Source organism: Athalia rosae, chromosome 2 (genome assembly GCF_917208135.1).
Source record: "Athalia rosae chromosome 2, iyAthRosa1.1, whole genome shotgun sequence".
Lineage (NCBI taxonomy): Eukaryota > Metazoa > Arthropoda > Insecta > Hymenoptera > Athaliidae > Athalia > Athalia rosae.
In genome coordinates this window covers 5493363-5513750 of record NC_064027.1, presented here as the reverse complement: position 1 = coordinate 5513750, position 20388 = coordinate 5493363, and the positions used below count along the sequence as shown (strand labels likewise).

Sequence of the window (20388 nt, the reverse complement as noted above, 5' to 3'; positions counted from 1 at the left end):
AAAACATAGCTCCATATAAAATTCAACCAGGTATATACCGATTTAAGGATCAATAAGCCCTCAGTTATGTCAGTTATCGTCCCACGTGTTCTACAATAATTAACGATATTTGATTTTTTTGTTCATTCGAAATTTAATTCATTGATTTCACTGTTAATCGACAGTATCACGAGTCCGTTTCGAAAAGTGGATCGAAGGTTGAAAATATAGGGTTGATATACGAGCACTAGAACACTGCACATGCACTTGCGATCGTTTGTTCATAAATTATGTTCGATGAATAACAAATTAGTCTTTAAATCGAATTGACCTTTTTTGATTGGTGAAATAATTACGGGCAACATACACCGACGATTCACTGTACGTGTATACGATGTAATACGAATTACGAACGTTTAAACAAACATTTAGATTACGCAATTGGGCCGTGTATACGAGTTCACGCCTCGGAGTAGTTTTCTAATACTGTACGCACATACACGCTCTATGTAACAATTATTAGGTGCGTAAAAACGTAGTCAATTAAATATCATCAACAATTAAAGATTGTCAAAGTCATTGTAAAATTATAATTATTTTTCATAAAATAAATGAGATTCGATTGTCAACGTAATTTCGTCAGATATATTTTTTCAATATTTTATTCGTTTTTTAATCGTAGACGACAGGAACAGAATAAAAAAAAAACCAAAATTAAATCAAATACAACAATGTAAAGATGGCGCGCGATTATCCGTCAGATGCGGAGGGAAAAAAAAAGAATGAAAAAATATATATAAATAAATAAACAATCGGATCGAACGTCGGGTAGCAGCTGACGACCGACCGCACGAGCGAGCAGCTCGCAGAGTGACTGTCGAGAGAACGAAACCCTGAGGTCCCCCTTCCACCCACGCATATAGTTCGAATATCGAAGTAGGAGGAGGTAAACGAAGAAAAACATGCACAGGTGAGATATACCGCACAGGTAGTTATATAGGTAGGTGGGTACGTATTCGTACCGGAGTATTACACAGATGTCCTCGTCTCGCTCGCTACTTTACTAAACTCGGAATCCCGTCTCTTGTGTGTAATATACTTTCTCACTTTATCGGCACATCTCGTTTTGCTTCGTGAACCATTCCATATATGCATATTACTTACGAATGTATGGGATATTTTCAGCCAATGTCGCCCACCGATGGATCGAGTATTTTCATTCAATGTTATTTTTTCAATATTGTTAGCGGACTCGAAATAAAATAGTATAAAAAAGACTCGTCTCGTGGATTTAAATTTCGGAAGCAAAATGCGAAGGTGAATCGGTTTTTTGTCTTTTTTTTTTTCTCTCGATTCAGCGCGAGAAATTAATCGAATGAAAATTCGTTCGGCGAGAGAAAATCGTGAGCTAAGAAAAGAAGAATCCAAATAAATAACATTTTTAAGAATCGTGAGCGATTTTCGTCGGATTGCCTCATACAATACGCACATATCTTGCAGTCCCTATTTTAAAGGTGGGCTCTTGTAAAATTTATGAATTATTTATAAATGCCTGCAGCTGTGATATTTACATGCATTGCATTTTTACATGATTCTATATTCGGACGATGTACTTGTATATTTGATACAAAAAAAAAAAAAAAAAAAGGAAATGTACGTATACGTGAATAAATAAAGGAATATAAATGAGTGAACAAATAAATGTGGAGATCTAAAAAAAATATTATCTCAATCCACATTGTAACCCGCGATACAAAAATATCCTTCCGCGTGTATTATCCGTACGTATAAATAGAAATTTATAATTTTTGCATAGACGATGTACGCACCGTACATTGAGAAAAAGAAAAAAGAAGAATTGAAATTGAAAGAAGAAGAAGAAAAATCTAAAGAAGTAGAAGAGCGCGCAGATGTTTTTTTCATTGAGAATTTATAACGAGCGTATGACACAATTGGTCGAGGATAATTACCGGCCTATTCTAGTAGCGATCATAGGTGTGTAGCCGAGGAAAAATACACCTATAACAACCGTCGCAGCGGCGTATACGCGCTGATAAATGACTCCGACATAAAATTACGCAAGGAGAAAAAGAAGGAACAAGAAAAAAAAAATCTTCGACGGGGGTAAAGGTATGCAAACTACCCAACGACACACAATAAATACTGGGACACTACTGCGTGTGCTACAATTCGAGCAATAACTGTCTTATACATATTAATTGAAAATCGATCGGTACCACGCGACACAGGTATTCATTCCGGCGGTTGTTATAAAAAAAAATAAACCAAAAAAAACTTTTCAACTCCCGCTAATTATCTTTTGTAATTTCTCATTTTATTTTCCCGTATCAGATGATCTTCGGAGTACATACCTACCACGGAATCTACAGTTACCCTAATTAGCTAAAATATAAACCTAATTACACGTTGGCGTGGGTGTAATTTACAGTTGGGCACTGCAGCAGGGTTTTTTTTTTCGAGCTTTTAACAAGAAGCACCGTTTCGAATCGGATTGAACCGCTGCAAATAAATTAAATAACGAATAAATTTTACGCCGTGTGTATACATATATAGGTACGCAGAGGTGGGAACAGAAAAAATGGTATCACGTCTCTGGAATACAACAATGTAGATAACGCGTTGCATAACCTGGACGATTCATTAACGAACGTAAATTCATACAAGCTTCGCCCTCACGTGGTGAAAAATCGTCGTTCCACCTCGTGGTTCCCGCAGCCTCGATTTCCTGACCTCCCTATAGTCTGGTTGTCTGCTGCCCATATAAACGCCCTGCGTTACCTGGACGACTATAAACACCGTTTTAACGTCCCCCTGCCGTATTTTATGGCGGACGCACACGTGTGTAGGTATACAAATATAAATTGCAATACGTACTACATGCGACGTATATTTCTTCCCTTGAGACTTTCTCGACAAGTTTTCATCGGCTCGATTGTCGTAGTCGTCGTCGTCGATTGAAGGAGCTATTCGCGCTCGATTTATGGACGTGGTCGATTCAGAGGAGAAATAAGTAGAAAAAAAAAAAACAAGAAACGTTGAAAAATAAAGCAGAAAGACTGCACTTGACGAGTTTTCACTTTTGCAATTACGCACGGGTTACCTATATATAGTTTCAAACTTTCGGTTAAACGATTCAACGAACGCTGCACGGATACCGCGGATGAGCTTCGACGGAAGGGTACGAAAAAGGGAGGGGGGAAAAAAAAAAGAAAAAGAAAAAGACATCTCACCGCTTATCGTATACCCGGAGTATAAAATACTCGGGGAATTTAAGGCCGAACGGAAATGGCTTCTGAATAATATACGATCATGATTTCATATCCGGCGACACCGCATTGGCCTACAATCTAAAATCTAGAATCAACACACTATCTGCCTACTCCGCGCATACATACATGTATACGGGGTAAAAATTAATATACATATATACAACAACTCGCAGGTACTTACACTTCGTGCTTTTTTTACTCTATTTTGTGGCTACATGACGCCTGCAATCGACCACCGCGTTTTATATAGGCCACCACTTTTTTTTCTTTCTAATCTTTAATTCTAATTCAATTTGATTGTTTCTTTTTCTTTCTCTCTTCATCAATAAACCCTCGCGTTTCTCTGGATATAAATGGGAATAATATAAAATGAAGAGAAAAAAAAAAAAAAAAAAACTCCATCAATTTTCACGCAATTTGTATTCGATCGAACGCGCAAAAACTTCGGGAACGTTTTCGGTCTCGATTGCGTAAATGAATTCTCAGTTTTCAGAGTTTTAAATTATTTGAAAATCGAGTCACGAATTAACTCGTCAATATACATATATAAGATTGAAACGTTGAACACGATCAGCTGCGTTATAAAGAGAGAAAGGAGGATCGAGTTGACGGATTTAAGAGCGGTTGACGTATATTTTCTCCTCATCTTCGCGATGCGAACTACACCGCATATAGTGTAACGCGGGAAAACTCGGATACCCAACTAGCTTGTCGCGAATATAACGAAAGATACATCTACATACCTTACATATGCACATACGTGAATAAAATCCTCGATTTTATGGCCTCACAGGGTAAATCTTGCACGCGATCTTATTGCAAGTAAAATCAACCGCATGTATTTACTCAACTAAACGTGCGTCATCAATATTAATTATATTACAATACCCATCGGGAGAAGAGAAAAAAAAAAAAAAAAAGAAACAACCGATAAATATTGCACCCAACACGAAAAGCAAAAAAAACATTAAGAAATTCATCGAACGTGTATACGCTTATTTCAATTTGAAAATCACGATAAAATATGAGTAAAAAATACGGTAAAATTCGTACCAACGCTTCGAAAAATAAGATCAGAAAGAAAAAAACCCAGCAAAGTCTATCAATTGGGTACTCTATATTTCCCAAGTCCGAAGGTACGTATGTATGTCATGACACCTCATTTACTAAATAATTACGTGCGTATGACATCAGCACTACACAATACACATGTGAGATCTGTCGAAAATTTTTCGCCCACGTGTAGAATATTTTGTCAGGTCCTCGCTGTCGTCTATTGTACGTGTGTTTATCGAGTTGAAGAAAAAATTTCGAAACTTTTTCAACCGTATTATACATATATAACATGGGTGGGTTTTCACGTCCGTTATACATAGGTATAATATACTTTCAGACGACGTATAGGTGTCGTTTGGACCAAATGACGAGAATTAGAAGGACACTGGTCGATTGGCTGTTTGGTTGGGCTAGGTCAAACGCGCGTAAATAATTTCACAGTCGCGAGTAATGACGTCACCAAATGACGTCACGATACACCTCGTGTAGAGGACACATGAATCGTACACTGCACCGTAACGATTTCTACTCGTATGTATCAATGATGATGGGTACGTGTGTGTTATTTTTTTTACATTGATTTTCACGTACTTCACAGGCGTGAGACTTCAGAAATAATAAATAATACCGTACACCTAATCTGCATGAACGGTGAGATGCTGTGATAAATTGAGACCATTAAAGAACAATGGATGTATATTGTACCCATTTACCGCGATGGCCTATGCGCGGAGAATTAAATACCAAAAAGGAAGACGAATGATGACAATAATAATGACGAATACAAAACTGAAGGAATGAATGAGATTTCGAAATGAGTTTTGAGTCGTAACAAATTAACTGGTACACGTCGCTCTGCGGCAGGTAAAAATAAAAACGTATCACCGTAAAGAGCGCGTATGAGAAAAAAGAAGGTCCCTACGTCGTCGACTGATCCGGTGCAGATTCATCGCTCGTTTCGGGAATTCCGATTGCGAATTAACCTGGATATGGTGTACGAAAAATCGTTGAGAATCGAAAAACTGCCGATGAACGTCGGATGGCTGTAACGTACGAGGTATTTGAGAAGTGGTGCCCGATCGCGACGATTTACTGTAGAACCTGCTGAGAGAAACGGTACCACATCCTTTAATCCTCAACGTTTATTTCTCCCGTAGCCCCGTTTAACTAAATTTACGTTCAACCTAAACGATATACAGTTCACGTATGAATTGCGCTGCACGTTTAATGTGTGTACTTATTAGAGGTGAATTTTTTTTAAACTCCATCGTAACACGTATGTAGCTTGAATAAATTTTTATTAGACGAGTGTACCTGTACAATGCACGTACGGTACATGCTCACGTGTATCGAGGACGATTATTTTTAGTCGAACGGAGATAATTGGACAGGATATATAATAAGGGTTCAATGGAGGTCGTTTTGGAAGTTGGACAACGGCTGGCTGGCCTTTGTCGGATTGAAATCGCTGCAGGTATCGAATACTAATCGTCGTTGTACACGTCAATTGTAGTACGTATCTTGATCAACGTCAAAACGTAGACGCGGTTTTTCTTCCTTTTTTTTTTCTTCCTTTTTTTTTTTGTTTTCAATTTTTTTTCGTTCGGTAAAAAAGTCTCGAGTTTTTGGCGAATGCAGGCGACATTTGGAACGTAAAAGGTTTGAAAAATCCATGATGATCGATCGGATTTAATTGACTTAACGAAGCTGACAACGCGCAAGTTGTACATCGTCTAGTTTTCCGTCTATTGGAACTGGGAGATTATTGGATATTCGAAGCGACGTGTAACGCGATACCGTCGACCCTATCGATACGCACACATTGATAGATTTGAGCTACGCGTGTACACACCTGTGTACCGCGACTGCTGTCCAATTTACACCACCTCGACCGTATCAGTGATGATCTTGGGAAATTCTAATTTTATGCAAAAATTATGACCACAGATAACCGGGCGTTGATCCCGGTTCGTTGTAACATACGTTTGATGGGTTGGCATTCGCTTTACTTGATTTCTCGAGAAATTACGAACGATTAATTTTTCGACTAGGCACATCGCACGTGGGCCTCTCGTGCGGGGTGGACGAATTTTCAAACGTACATATTTATTTTCAAGCGGGTACAACATGGTATATTTTTTTTTATTTTCCGCTTCACACCAGGCGTGCATGGATAATTTGGTATGCCGGAAACACATCGTCGATATACGCCGACGTTAATTAGTGATATTTGCATAATTATTACAATTCGAATACGGAGACAAAACGCGAATATATATCGGTGACAATGTCAAGAATGTCAACCGCCCACGTCATCGTAAAGGGTTACCATATCCACGGCCGCCATTTTCATCAACTTTTTTTGCGTAGTGAATTTTTTTAATGTACGAATAAAATACGGTTCGACCCGTATAAATGCGTCCACTTTTTCTCACATTGGATTCTCGCGGGCATAGAAAAAAAGGAAGAAAAAAACGACGGTATCTTTCGTACAATGTTCACGAAATTTGTACGAGGATCGTATCGGACATTCTCAACCGTGCGGGACGTTAATTGGCCGAAAAGGCGGAATTCGGCGCAAAGAATCCGATCAACGATCTATTATACATTATTCGGTAAACTTCGTAGCAAATATACGCGCCACATTTAAGAAGAAAAATGTGGACGAAAGAAAAATGAACCGTATACGGAATTCCCAACAATAATCCAAAGGATATCGAGGAACTTATATGTACGTACAATTTTACATGGTATACAATATACACATATAAGTAAATACCTTGCATGCATGTACATTGATTCGAGTCAATTATAGACATTTTTTTCGATAATTGTATATAAGCCATATGATCAAGTCTACACAGTATATAATTTAAATATATACATATATCAAAAAAGTAATCAACTGTAATAATTACTGCATTACTGATAAATTACTCGATACTGCAGTACCTACGATTATGTATAAACATAGTAATACGCTAATTACTCAAAATTAGGAGAGAGGTAGAAAGAGAAAAATTACAGCGCGAATAAAAAGTAACAGTTCAAGTGATTAAGTGCGAGATAATCGAGCGCTTCGGATGAAAATAGATTAACGAAGAAAAAAGATGAAAAAGAAAAAGAAGGAATTTTGTCAAAGAAACACCCGATGACGACATCTTTATTCATTAGGATTGCGTGGCAAATGATTACTATTCAAACAGCCACCTTGACCAATAAAGGGAATCTATCGCGGTTTATATACTCGTTTAAAATTCAGCGTATAGCCGGCGTTTATATGACTCCTCATCGACCATAACTCGGAATCTCGAAGACCGAACTCTTGATGTTCAAGTTACAACCTTGACTCGGGATTGAAATTAAAAAAAAAAAAAAAAGAATAAAATAAATGAGTAGTAAGACGACATAAATTTAGTCGATTCTACCTTTGTTTTTCATGAATAATAATTGTTCGATAAATTGGGGGTTTTCATGGGCCCTTGAAGTCCTCTGATTTCTATATCCAACGTAGGTAATAGGTAACAGGAAGTTAAAAGGAATGTCTTTAGCGATGATCTAAAATTCGATGAAATAGACACATAGCGTCATCCATGCCACGATTGGTAAGCAAGCAAGCGGTTCGTTCGGTAAGGCAGATTTACAATAATTATAAACAATTTTGCGGTCGGTAATGCAGGATTTTCTCTTCAGGCATTCAATGGTCAAAGCAAAAGAGAAAAGAGAATGTATCATTACGATGTTATAACGATGAAATAGTTCAAACGTTTCTCCGCAAATTTTTCAACATTATTTTTATTTATTTTTTTTTTCTCCCTTATTCTTTCATCGCCTATTTTTATCAATACCAATTTCTACGAGGTAATTGTTACGACTTACCTTGCGTCGCCATCTCTACGCGGCGCAAAAAAGACAGAGAGAAATTTATAGGAATGGAATAATCAATTTTACATTGAAAATTCACAAAATTCAAACGAAATTTCCAAAAAATAATGCTGACGAAAAAATTAAACTAACGTTAAATATTTTTGCCCTGACCATTATTGCCATTTTCTGATATACAAATATTACACATTAAGAAGACAAAAAAAAAAAAAAAAGAAGTAAATCAACCGATTGAAAGAAAAATTCTTTTCACCAAGTGTAACAGTTTTTATTGATCGTGAACGTAATTCCTGAGACATAAAAAAAAGGACATTGAATAATTAATTGCAATCGTGTGACGTCAAATATGCTGCACAATATAGTCGACCGCGAGTCGACGAAGTATTCTCGAGATGATATAAAATTAATTATGATGAATACGAGTCTCTTATGAGAAATGGACGCAGGCTACCGTTCGGAAATGTACCGCGCAAAAGCTGATCAAATTATTTGATATGGGAAATCTCCCTCTATAGACATAACTTCAATTCAAGAAGCGGAAAGTGAAATTTCTTCTGCAGCTCATCATACAAATCCGCTACTTGTTTTACGCAACGATCTATAAACCGACCGGACGTGAGATATAATGTAAAAGTGAACACAGATCTCCTTCATGAAATATTATAACATTACGTTATAATTATTTCTCCCGCCTCGGAGGATTTTTTCTTTTCTACTTCTCTATTTCTCGCTCAATCGTCAACCTCCTCTTCGAGCTCTCTTTCGTTTTAATGTTCACGGCTCGTCATCACGTACCAAAAATGTGTTTTGTTCCTTCGGATTTCAATTTTCAAACGCATATCTCATACTTGATAGAATTTTGCAGTTTTTGGCACTCGGTCAAATTTCTTCAACAACTTTCAAATAGCTGTACACGCATCCATAGCGTGGAGACGAAATTTGGAAGATCTACAAGTCTTCAAATTTTACGCGTAATTTGTAAACTAGGTTTTGATGTGCGACGGTCATCTTGATTTCTCGTTCATCGATTCATTCGATTCAATCTACACCGTAAATTTGTCTAGCTTCGAAAAAAAAAGAAGAAAGAAAAACTTACAAGGTTTGGATACAATTTAGCGATTCCGGACACGAAATTACGTAACCATCTCGAATACGCAAAGATTGGTTATTGGCACTCGGTTACCTTATTATTTGAGCGATACGTAATCAAACATCCTGTAACTAAAAAATATTTCAAATATCCAAAGCCGACTGTACATTTTCAACTTATTCAGGTATATCGCCGCGCGTCGTATTTCGTTGCGACCCGAAATGAGAGAAAACTAAAAAATCGATCAACAAAACTTACCTGGAAGTGGAGAATGATGGTCCAGATGAGCCCCAACGTGAGTTTCGGATTTCCATCGACTATGTCCTCAGCTCTGATATTGACGAGCTTGATCTTTTTGTAGCGCAAAAAGTCGAGAGCCATCTGTACGTTTTGTAACATATGAAAACGCATTCTTCCCCTTTCCCTCGGCTGAAAATAATCGAAGATAAAATCGTCAATCCCTCGAACGATTCGAAATTAATTTTCCTCATCCCCCTTTTTCTATAAATATTTATCCGGAAAATCTCAGTATACCAACTGCGGACATGCACCGACCGAGGATGATTTTTAAGCACGGTTGACATTGTCGCTATAAACGACCGACGATAGTATATATATACATATATACACCGCAGTCGTAATTAGGCACGGAGCCAATCCGCCCAGAATTTGTAGTGCCTTAATTATAGTGATTTGATCGTCAACTCGCGCCGTGCGCGCCGATGCAGTTTTCTCTCGGCGACTGCACTTTTTTAACGCGTCGTTTTTTCCCCTCACCGTATAGCATTAAAACTAGTCGCGTTCGTACGACGGCAACTAGGTACTTGAGATCTTGAGATTTGTACGCATCAAATGTACAACCAAGTTGCAAATATAATCACGTACCGAATTACGAGCTCTACAAAATGTGGAACGTGAAACGCTCGGAAGGGTCTCTAATTTTGCGCTGCACACAACCCGATACACCGCAATTATTAAACCTACGATTCCCGCTTCTCTGTACGCCGCGGTTGCATCGCGCGCTCCTAGTTATAGTTAGAAACGTTATTTTCATCGTGATTCTCTGACATTTGCTTGAAAACATTTCACCGTGTTACCTGTACGCGTTTAAAGTGAAAAGGTTATCACCGTTTCGTGAGATTACCCGCTATAATTAGACACGCAGCGGTAAAATTGCACGAATTACAAATTGGATTAGAAAAATTGCATGCGCCCAATAAAAACTTTGATACGAAAAAGAATTCTTCGCGTTTCGTCGTCGTCTTTCCAGAGTTTTCTCTATAACTAGATAATAGGAAAAATCTCAAATTTTGGCCAGAAATTTTTATGTTAAAAAATTGATCGTATGGCACTTTTTTTGTGTATTTTGACCTTAGAAATATCGAGTAAAAGATTTTTTCCACCCAATGATTACTCGATCGATTACATGAGTAGATGGTTTTGGCTTTCAGATTTGGATTCCTGAGCTGATTATATGTGAGATTGCCTTTGAAGAACCAAAAAATGATTCGATTTTTGAGCAAAAAATAAATCATTTTTTTAATTGGGTTTAATATGCTTTTCTTACGTATTTTGACGTCAGGAATCCAAATCTGAAAGAAAAATTGACTTATCTGTAAAATTGACCGAGTTATCGCCAATTTTCAGCTTTTTGGGGTCAAAAATAAAAAATTGATTTTTTAGTCTATCTTGATGTAATTTAAGCTCAGGAATCCGAATCCGAAAGAAAAATTGATCTATCTTCAAAAATAACCGAGTTATTCCGATTTTTTCGCATTTTTTACCATAAAAATGGAGATATCTCGAAGGGAAAAAATCGTAGCTCAATTTGGACAACGGATTCGTGTTCCTGGGGTCAAAATACTAAAGAAAAGTGCCATACGATCAATTTTTAAAAATAAAAATTTTTGGCCAAAATTTGAAAAAATCGTAAGGGGTACCCCTTGGAAAAATCTCAAATTTTGGTCAAAAATTTTTATTTTTTAAAATTGATCGTATGGCACTTTTCTTATGTATTTTGACCTCAGGAACACGAATCCGTTGTCCAAATTGAGCTACGATTTTTTCCCTTCGAGATATCCTCAAATTCGTACCAAAAAATGCGAAAAAATGGGGCTAACTCGGTCATTTTTTCAGATAGATCAATTTTTTTCCCGGATTCGGATTCCTGAGCTCAAATAACATTTGAATAGACTAAAAAATCAATTTTTTATTTTTGACCCCAAAAAGCTGAAAATTGGCGATAACTCGGTCAATTTTACAGATAAGTCAATTTTTCTTTCAGATTCGGATTCCTGAGGTCAAAATACGTAAGAAAAGCATATCAAACCCAATTGAAAAAATGATTTATCTTTTGCTCAAAAATCGAATTGTTTTCTGGTTCTTCAAGAGTACTCTCACATATAATTAGCTCAGGAATCTGAATCTGAAAGCCAAAATCATCTACTCATGCAATCGATCGAGAAATGATTAGGTGGAAAAAATTTTTCACTTGATATTTTGAGGTAGCCCACTCATTTTTTGAATAAATAATTAATCAAGTGGGGTACTTCGAGCAATAAAATTTCTTTTTTTGGCCAAAAATCATAGGAAACATCTAAAAATTGTCGATTGTGATTGTTTTTTACTCAACTTCAATGTTAAGTCAAAAAAAGAGCATGTCATTTTTTGATTTTATACTCAGGACAATGATTTACGAATTGAGAAACGAAGAAACTTAAAAAACAAACTGTCAAATATTGAATCTTCAAAAACTTGAAACTTGGAAATATATGATTGAAAAATATTGATTGATTGAAAAATGGTATGCTAATCCTTATGATCTGTTTTTGGTACAAGATTTTTTCATTTATATAGAGGGATATTTCAAGGATACTTACGAGGTGCTCGCCTGAAAGCACCTCCAGGAGGGAAATGAGATTGTGTCCATCTCGAAGGTCTTCGAACAGGTCTCCAACGTGCCTGCTTGCCTGTAAATATAATTAATTTCTTGTGAGTATCGGAGAATCATAGTACGTTAAACAAAAATATTAAGAAAATTTAAAAAACAAGACATTAAAAAATCATAATTACAGGCAGTTGAGATGAATAATAATTGCTAAAATATACCTATCGACGTACATTACGGACTATGACGAACAAATATTAAATAAAACATGGTAAAATCGATGTTAGAAAATTATTGAAAATTTTTGGAGCCGTATAATAATAGCTGCGGGGAATGTGTTATTATTGAATAAAAATTAATTATTTCAGCGAAATGGATTTCTCTCGCTGAAATTTTTAGCATCGTAATTGTATCTACGTATTGTACGACGAACATGCACATTGATTGATAAAAAAAAATTGACAAAAAATCACAAAATCTATCGGATTCTAGAGTCGACGAGATACACGTAAAAAACACACTCAATTATCAATAAAAGAAAAAACGAAAAAAAAATATGGGAACACACGGCAGACGGGCACTGGAAGAATAAATGAAAGAATATACCAAAAACGTGCTTTGAAATGGCAAATATTTGAGTATAGAAAGGAAAAAAAAATTAAGCAAAGTCGAGAGAGAATGAGAACGAACGATTGCGGCAATGTGAAATGAAGATGAAGAAAAAGAAAGAACAAAAAAGATTGATCGTGACGATCGAGCAGGACGAGAGATGGGGTGACACTTACAGTGGGGGAACAGCATGGTTGATTGTTCACGATGACGCACACGTGGAGACACGTGTAAGTCTGAAAATGGAAAAACCATCACCGTGTTACGACTCACATAAGGTATTAGTCCATTGACGATGTATATTAAAGTTAATCGGCGTACATGGGAGGTAAAATACATTAAAATGTATATCGTATGTGTGTATTGCACATGAGCGACGTGTACATGTACTATATGCTTCTTATTGGATAGCCTGTACGAAAATGTCAGAACTCTTCCATCAATTAGACGCTGTGTAATTATTTTTCTTTTTTTTTTTGTTCGTTAAAAAGAAGTAAAGAATCAAAATATCAGACAGATGGAAAAATTAGCCATGTAATCGAGTCGAAAGGAAAAACTGTTCCGTACAAATAAAAGTAAAATGGGGCCCATATATTATGAATATATATTATATAATTGAATTTCAATTACCGAGCGTAAGAGAAATTCGACACATATAACAATAAAAATGTAACCACACATTTTTTTATCTCGTATTTTTTCTCAACTAGAAAAAAAGGCACAAAAAAAAGCCACGTCGCTGAAAAGTTTATACTGAATTATCACATCGTCGCCGCAGATCTACAAAATACGTACCTTGACATATTTCCAGTGCTGAGGAAAGCGTGAAAAATAAATGGGAAATTTTGTATATTTTATTATCAGAAAAATAACGATTAGAAAAAATTTGATTAAGATACGAGTTGCGTATGTCCTCGGTGTAAATATAAATTTATAATATCTATTTATAAATTATTGCACATCCGAATTCTGTTTTTTATTTTTTTTTTTTGTTTTCTCATTACACGCCGTGAATCATCGACTTGTGTAAATGGGTAATTACACAAAATATACTTTCGATTCACGGCGGGTTACTCCGCGTTCGCGGACCAACATCGGGATAATAATATGATTTCACCCGAGTCCATTTTTTTTTCTTTTTTTTTTTTCTTCGTTTACCATATGTATATTTTCTACATCTTAGCACGTCCAGTAGGTACGTACAGGTATGCCTAAGTAGGTACATGTATTCCACAAGCCAACCTCCTCAGAATTTAGAGATAGTGAAAATACAATTAGCACTATTTACAAGGTGTAAAATTTCTTCCTACATGTATAATGGGTTCTTAATAAGGGGAACGAAATAATTCACTCTCTTAATACAATATATTACGTTAAGTGAAGTAACTTTGTATAGTTATCTTTCTTTCTCTTCTTTTCCATTCTATTCTCTACGTAGCGATGGTAGTTTAAAAATTTATGAAACAGAAAATAATTCATGAGGTACTAAAAAATATATCATAAGAGTCTGCAGCGACTTCCGCGCGCAGTAGATACGCACAACAAAATAATTCGTCGGTCATCATTTTCTCACCCGAAAAACATGATACCCTTGTTAAAGATCAGCGAAAGTTTTCGAACAAACGCAACACGTCGATAGAATCAGGGCGCGGCCAGCGCGAGGAAAAATTCAAAATTAATCGACCGCAGGTTCCTCATCTACGTGGAGTAAGTCGGATGCCGGTGCAGTAAGAGTGCGGAGTGAAAAAAAAAAAAAATGAAACAGGAAAAGAGAGCGAGACATGAAGGAGAAAAAAAAAAAAAAAAAAAAAAAGAGGAGAATTTGAATCCAGCTCGAGGAGTCACGCGTCAGTTGGCGGGTCCCACGTGAAACGTAGCGGGTATAAATTCATGAAAAAGTTAAGAAAAATTAATCGTCAGGCGAGCGCAAGTTGTATAAAAGCAAGGAGAGCAGCAGGAGCGCGCAACGGCAGCGGAGAACCAGCCCACATGGAGAAGCTGGTTTTAAATAACGAAGGACGTACAGAGTCGAGCAGGAGAAACTCGCCGAATAAGGTTAGCCGTGCATATAACGCGAGGAGCGCGTGGGCAGGAACTTCTTAGCGGTTTCCTAGGTGGGCGAGGAAGTCATGTCCGTGAACTTAGCTCCGCCATTTTTAAAATGTTTAAAAATGTTGATTGTGCCAGATTGTGCTACACTTGTGCTGCACTGTGCCGAAAAGCCCACGCCAAAATGACAAAAAATGACGAAAGTAGAGCCAAAAAAGGTTTTTTCGAGTAGCTCCGCCATTTTGGAATTGTCTAAAAAAATGATTGTGCTGGACAGTAAAGGATGCACTAATTGTTGTGCCGCTAGCGTATTTGCAAAAACTGCAACGGTTCTTGCACAAATCGAAATTTTCAAAAACCATCCTGGATAAACAAAAAATTTCTCAAAACCATGGTAGCTTAGATGACTAACTTGTGATGCTCATCGAAAGCATCAATTTTCACTCATGAAGTTTTGTTCTGAGTATCGCAGTTTCCGAAATAGGGCAAAGTCAAAATTTCGAAAATTGGAAAAAAATTGAAAAGTTTAAATCGTAGACTTGTGCCGAATTGTGCTCGTTGAGAGCATCAATTTTCGACCATGAAGTTTTGTTCTGAGTATCGCAGTTTCCGAAATAGGGCAAAGTCAAAATTTCGAAAACTGGAAAAAAAATGAAAAGTTTAAATCGTAGACTTGTGCCGAGTTGTGCTCGTTGAGAGCATCAATTTTAGACGATGAAGTTTTGTTCTGAGTATCGCAGTTTCCGAAATAGGGCAAAGTCAAAATTTCGAAAATTGGAAAAAAATTGAAAAGTTTAAATCGTAGACTTGTGCCGAGTTGTGCTCGTTGAGAGCATCAATTTTCGACCATGAAGTTTTGTTCTGAGTATCGCAGTTTCCGAAATAGGGCAAAGTCAAAATTTCGAAAATTGGAAAAAAATTGAAAAGTTTAAATCGTAGACTTGTGCCGAGTTGTGCTCGTTGAGAGCATCAATTTTAGACGATGAAGTTTTGTTCTGAGTATCGCAGTTTCCGAAATAGGGCAAAGTCAAAATTTCGAAAATTGGAAAAAAATTGAAAAGTTTAAATCGTAGACTTGTGCCGAGTTGTGCTTGTCGAAAAAATGCAATTTTGGTCGATTATTTTCGTAGATTGATTTTAAATTGTCACTGTTTCGTGAACAGCTGATAAAAATTCGAAAAAAATTAATACTTGAATCTATTCAAAATGTTTAATGAAAAACTAAAGAAAAATGTATTCGAATTGAAAGAAAAAATGGTTTTTGAAGAGCATATAAAATAGAAAATGGGGGCGTCATTACCGCAGTATTGTTTTACTCTCAACCATTAATCATCGGCATGCAGAATACTCTAAGTAGGTGGACCCCGCAGTTCGTCAGTTCTGCAGTATTTTTTGACTCCAAACCACCATATTTTTTAACAATAAACCATAACGTTTATCTCTATATTTTCACTTCGACATAGACGCAAATATGTGCTTCCACTTCTAAATCTGCACTTACTAGCTGCGATTTCTTGCTTTTGTCAGTGTCGTTGTACATTATCCATTGACTGTCAGATTTGACATATGCGATATAGTGTCCCATTGAATTAACTTTTCTGGGACCTTCGTATCCAATAACGCCAGCGATTCTATAATTCTGTGCGTGAGAAGGTTGAATTTGATCAGGGAAATCACGTAACGCTGTTTTATCGGACTTTCCAGTATCTATTTCACACACTATATGTGGGCCGTAAGTTATCCTGACATCAGGAATTTTTCCACAGCACAATTTCGGAGTGCTTCTACTTTGATCGATGGCCTGCGCCAGGTGACCAATTCCGTTTTCACATATAACATTATAATTAGTGGTTTGCACGGGATATTTTCTTGATTTTTTTACTCCGCAGATTGAACATTCGGCATTCTCCACACAGCTCGGGTCATCTTCGAGTAAATAAGTAGCCAAGTTATAAAGCGTTGAATTCCCAGTTATTTTTATCACGCCGTTGCGTCTTACTTCCGGTTTGAGCTGTGACAAGTTCCGTAGTACGTTTGCACGCTGACGATATAATTTAGCACATACTCCATCTGATAATAAGGTGTTCACGCATGCAAATATATTGGACTGCATCTTTTTGATTGCTTCACGGTAAATGTCGCTGATCGATGCTGCCATGCCGAGGATCTGACATAAGCTATCGTAACCGCAGGTGTTAGATATAATAAAAGTGTTCGATCCGTCTCTTATGAATGGACAAAGGTTGGCATTCACGATAAGTGGCAACCTCGTATATTTTGCATCAGATGATATAAAATCAGGACACGGATCAGTGTATCGAAAATATGTATTCGGCATTTTCTTTTTGCTCATATCCGAGTATTTTTCATTTTTCAAATCTGGTCGATTATTTTGGTGTCTTATCGATTTTTTTGCAGTGACTTTTTCGTCCGTGGTAGTTCGGTCAGCAGCATCCGGAATGTTATGAAAACTAGTTTCAGTATACTTAAATTTTTTGTTCGGTCTATCATTTTTATTTCTCCAATTTTGTTCCTCTTTCAGTTCGGCGACTATCTCAATTTGCGTATTGTCAGTCTTTCCATCAATTATTGCCCGCTCAGCAACATCCGGAACCTCCGAAACTTCGTTCGAATAACAGTTGGTATTTTCGAGCATATATTGTGCTTGTCCGGACTCGTTGCACGTCAGATCCATCATAATCTGTTTGATATGCGTAGACCGTTCAGAATCATCGTGTGCACAGTCCCTATCGACAGTCAGTTCATTTAAATCGCTCTGGTGATACCGACCTGCCATTGCTAGTTTTAATTTACCGGGAAAAGAAGCAATGTGTCTTGCTACAAATTTATCGATCCGCATTGGCAGACCGACGTTTTTGAATAAACGATTCTTAAGATCGTTGAATTCAGATTCAACGGCTGCAGATGTTGCATTGACGGATCCATAATTGTATACACTACGCATTACTTCACTGAATAAAGGAAAGTATGGAAGCAAGGATTTTAATTTGTTGGCAAATGCATGACAATAAAAACCGTTCACGTCGTCAAGATCCGTGGTTTCATTATTAATTGTCAAAAGGCATTCGCTGTATAATTTGTCGGCCCATTTCCAAATATCAGTTCCTGATAAGTAACTGTTGTCCATAGGTTTTTCGTCAAGTCCTTCGGCTTCCTCGATTTCCAGTATTTCGGCTGAGTATTTACCGTCAGTGGCTCTGATGCATGCTGTTAGCGTGGACCTTGCTCTTTCCGCTGGACTATCATGCCCTTTGTTTTCGCTGAGCGCAAGTGTAAATATTGCCTTGGCAACGTTTTCCAAATCTGCGAGGGTTTCCTGCTTTCGCAGTACGGCCATAGAACGCAAATACATCTGCCTAACCCTAGCTGGTTTTCCTGCGAAACATTTCCACCGAGCCACCATATTTATAAAGTGGCAAATGTCGAGCCGTAAGAGGCAAGGAGAAGGTACATCGTTAGTTTTTCCTGTCAGCAGCGCGTAACTAAAACATAAGTAGGCCTTCAGACTTGGCCTTTGAGCAAACACTCGGCTAACAGCTCCTAAAAGAGCCTTATCAAAATCGGTGATCACCTCTTTAGGGATGGGGAAAGAGGCTTTTTGCATTGCTCCGACACGTAGAAATTCATTTAGCCAATGACTTATTGCATTGGTGTTTTGAATAGCGGACACCATCTGAAAAATGGGTACTGTTTTATCTCCGACTTGACCAACTGCTTGATACAAGTAAACGTGAGGACATAATTCCCCATTTGGTAACAAAACCTTCTTGATCACCGATCCTGTGGCGTCTATGTATAAAGTCATAGGATACTGTTCAAAAATGGCAAGCTGCTCCTTTATCCAATAGTGCACATATATAGGATCTAACCCAATTGAATGAATCGCTCCCTCATATTTTATATCGTATTTCATAGCTTGTAAATTACTGTATAAATCTTTCGTTGGAAGACCAAGCTCTCTGTCATTATATTCCAACTTTGCCCTTCGTAGTACGTCACTGCTATAAAAATGGGGAGGTTCGTCGTCACCAATTTTCATTAGCTCATCAGCTTTTTTTCGTCGCCATATGCAAGGTAGCATATTCTTATCCACTAATTCTTTAGCCACAGTTTCTCTTACCTGACCTTTCAAATGGCGCTTCTTCTTGTGCTGTGCATCAGGATCGAAATCGGTAATCGTGCATTCCATTATTATTTTTTCTCCTTCCTTCAGATCATTGACAATTTTTCCGAAAAATGAACATTGACATTCCGGGCAATTACCAACAACTGTGGCAAAAAATCCGCTTCGAGAAATTTTTACAGATTTAAAAGCTAAAGGACACGGAAGTCTAGTCTTACGGAAGATCGCTTCAAAAAGTACATTAGTCCATGCGCTTCGTTTTAACTTGAATTCGCTTCGCTGGGCTCGACCTTTTAATCGATAGTGGACTTCTTCTGGTTGCATTTTGTCCCATACATCCGTAATATCGATATGGAATTCGGTAACTTTTTGATTATTCACGGAATCAATGCTACTATCAGCAACGGAAACGTTTACCGGCATTTCTATATCACGCTCTTGTAATAAATCAGAATAAACACTGTAGCGATTCATTTTAATTATCGTATAAATATATTTTGGATTAAGCCGATATTTCGATTCCATGACTGATGATATTTTTGTGAATATTTCAGAACTTGGTGGTACAACGCGTCCATCGGATTCTATCACGTTATGGAACTCTGGTAATCTTAAAAGATGTTTGAGGTTGGAGATACTCGGCTTATCAGTCATGGCTTTTTATGAAGTTTTAAAGATTTCGGTCTCTATTGTGTGCGAATAGCTATCCTGAAATAACGATAACTCGCCGCACGATGGCTAACTTAATAACAAATATACGAAACTTCTCAGAGGTGCGCTATATTGACAAAAATCGTATTATAAGCAGAATAATCAAATAAAAACAGTGCAAACTAGCCCTCAGATAAAGATATGTTCGAATTTCCAAATAGAAATTTTAAATAACGCAATAGATGTAAAACATTAATGAAAGGACAAATGAAAATTATACAGAATATAGGGTACCAAACTATGGTATAAGAAACGCTTCCAGCTGAACCTAGATGTATACAAAGTTGCAAGCCTAGGCTGACGCATATAACCAAGTCGCTCCGCTACAGCTTGTGGCTACCATACCATGTACATGACGAGGTCGCAATGCTCCTTTCAGCCTCTACTGCAGTCCCGCATACGTGATAGAGTAGTGGGGATAGTTCCTTGCGCATGCTTGAATATGCACTAGTACGAAACTATGGTATAAGAAACGCTTCCAGCTCTATTTCGGAAACTGCGATACTCAGAACAAAACTTCATGGTCGAAAATTGATGCTCTCAACGAGCACAACTCGGCACAAGTCTACGATTTAAACTTTTCAATTTTTTTCCAATTTTCGAAATTTTGACTTTGCCCTATTTCGGAAACTGCGATACTCAGAACAAAACTTCATGAGTGAAAATTGATGCTCTCAACGAGCACAAC

The 20388-nt window shown here is 37.2% G+C and overlaps 1 protein-coding gene across 1 annotated transcript in view; it reads right to left on the bottom strand.

Annotated features, from left to right (window-relative positions):
* LOC105684555 (microtubule-actin cross-linking factor 1) overlaps positions 1-20388 on the bottom strand; it is a 144592-nt gene that overhangs the window by 61077 nt on the left and 63127 nt on the right. The window contains exons 3-5 of the mRNA XM_048650672.1: positions 12973-13032; positions 12180-12269; positions 9559-9729 (exon numbers count right to left, since the gene is read on the bottom strand). Of these exons, the coding sequence (XP_048506629.1) occupies positions 9559-9729; positions 12180-12269; positions 12973-13032 (321 nt within the window). The remainder of the gene's footprint in view (positions 1-9558; positions 9730-12179; positions 12270-12972; positions 13033-20388) is intronic.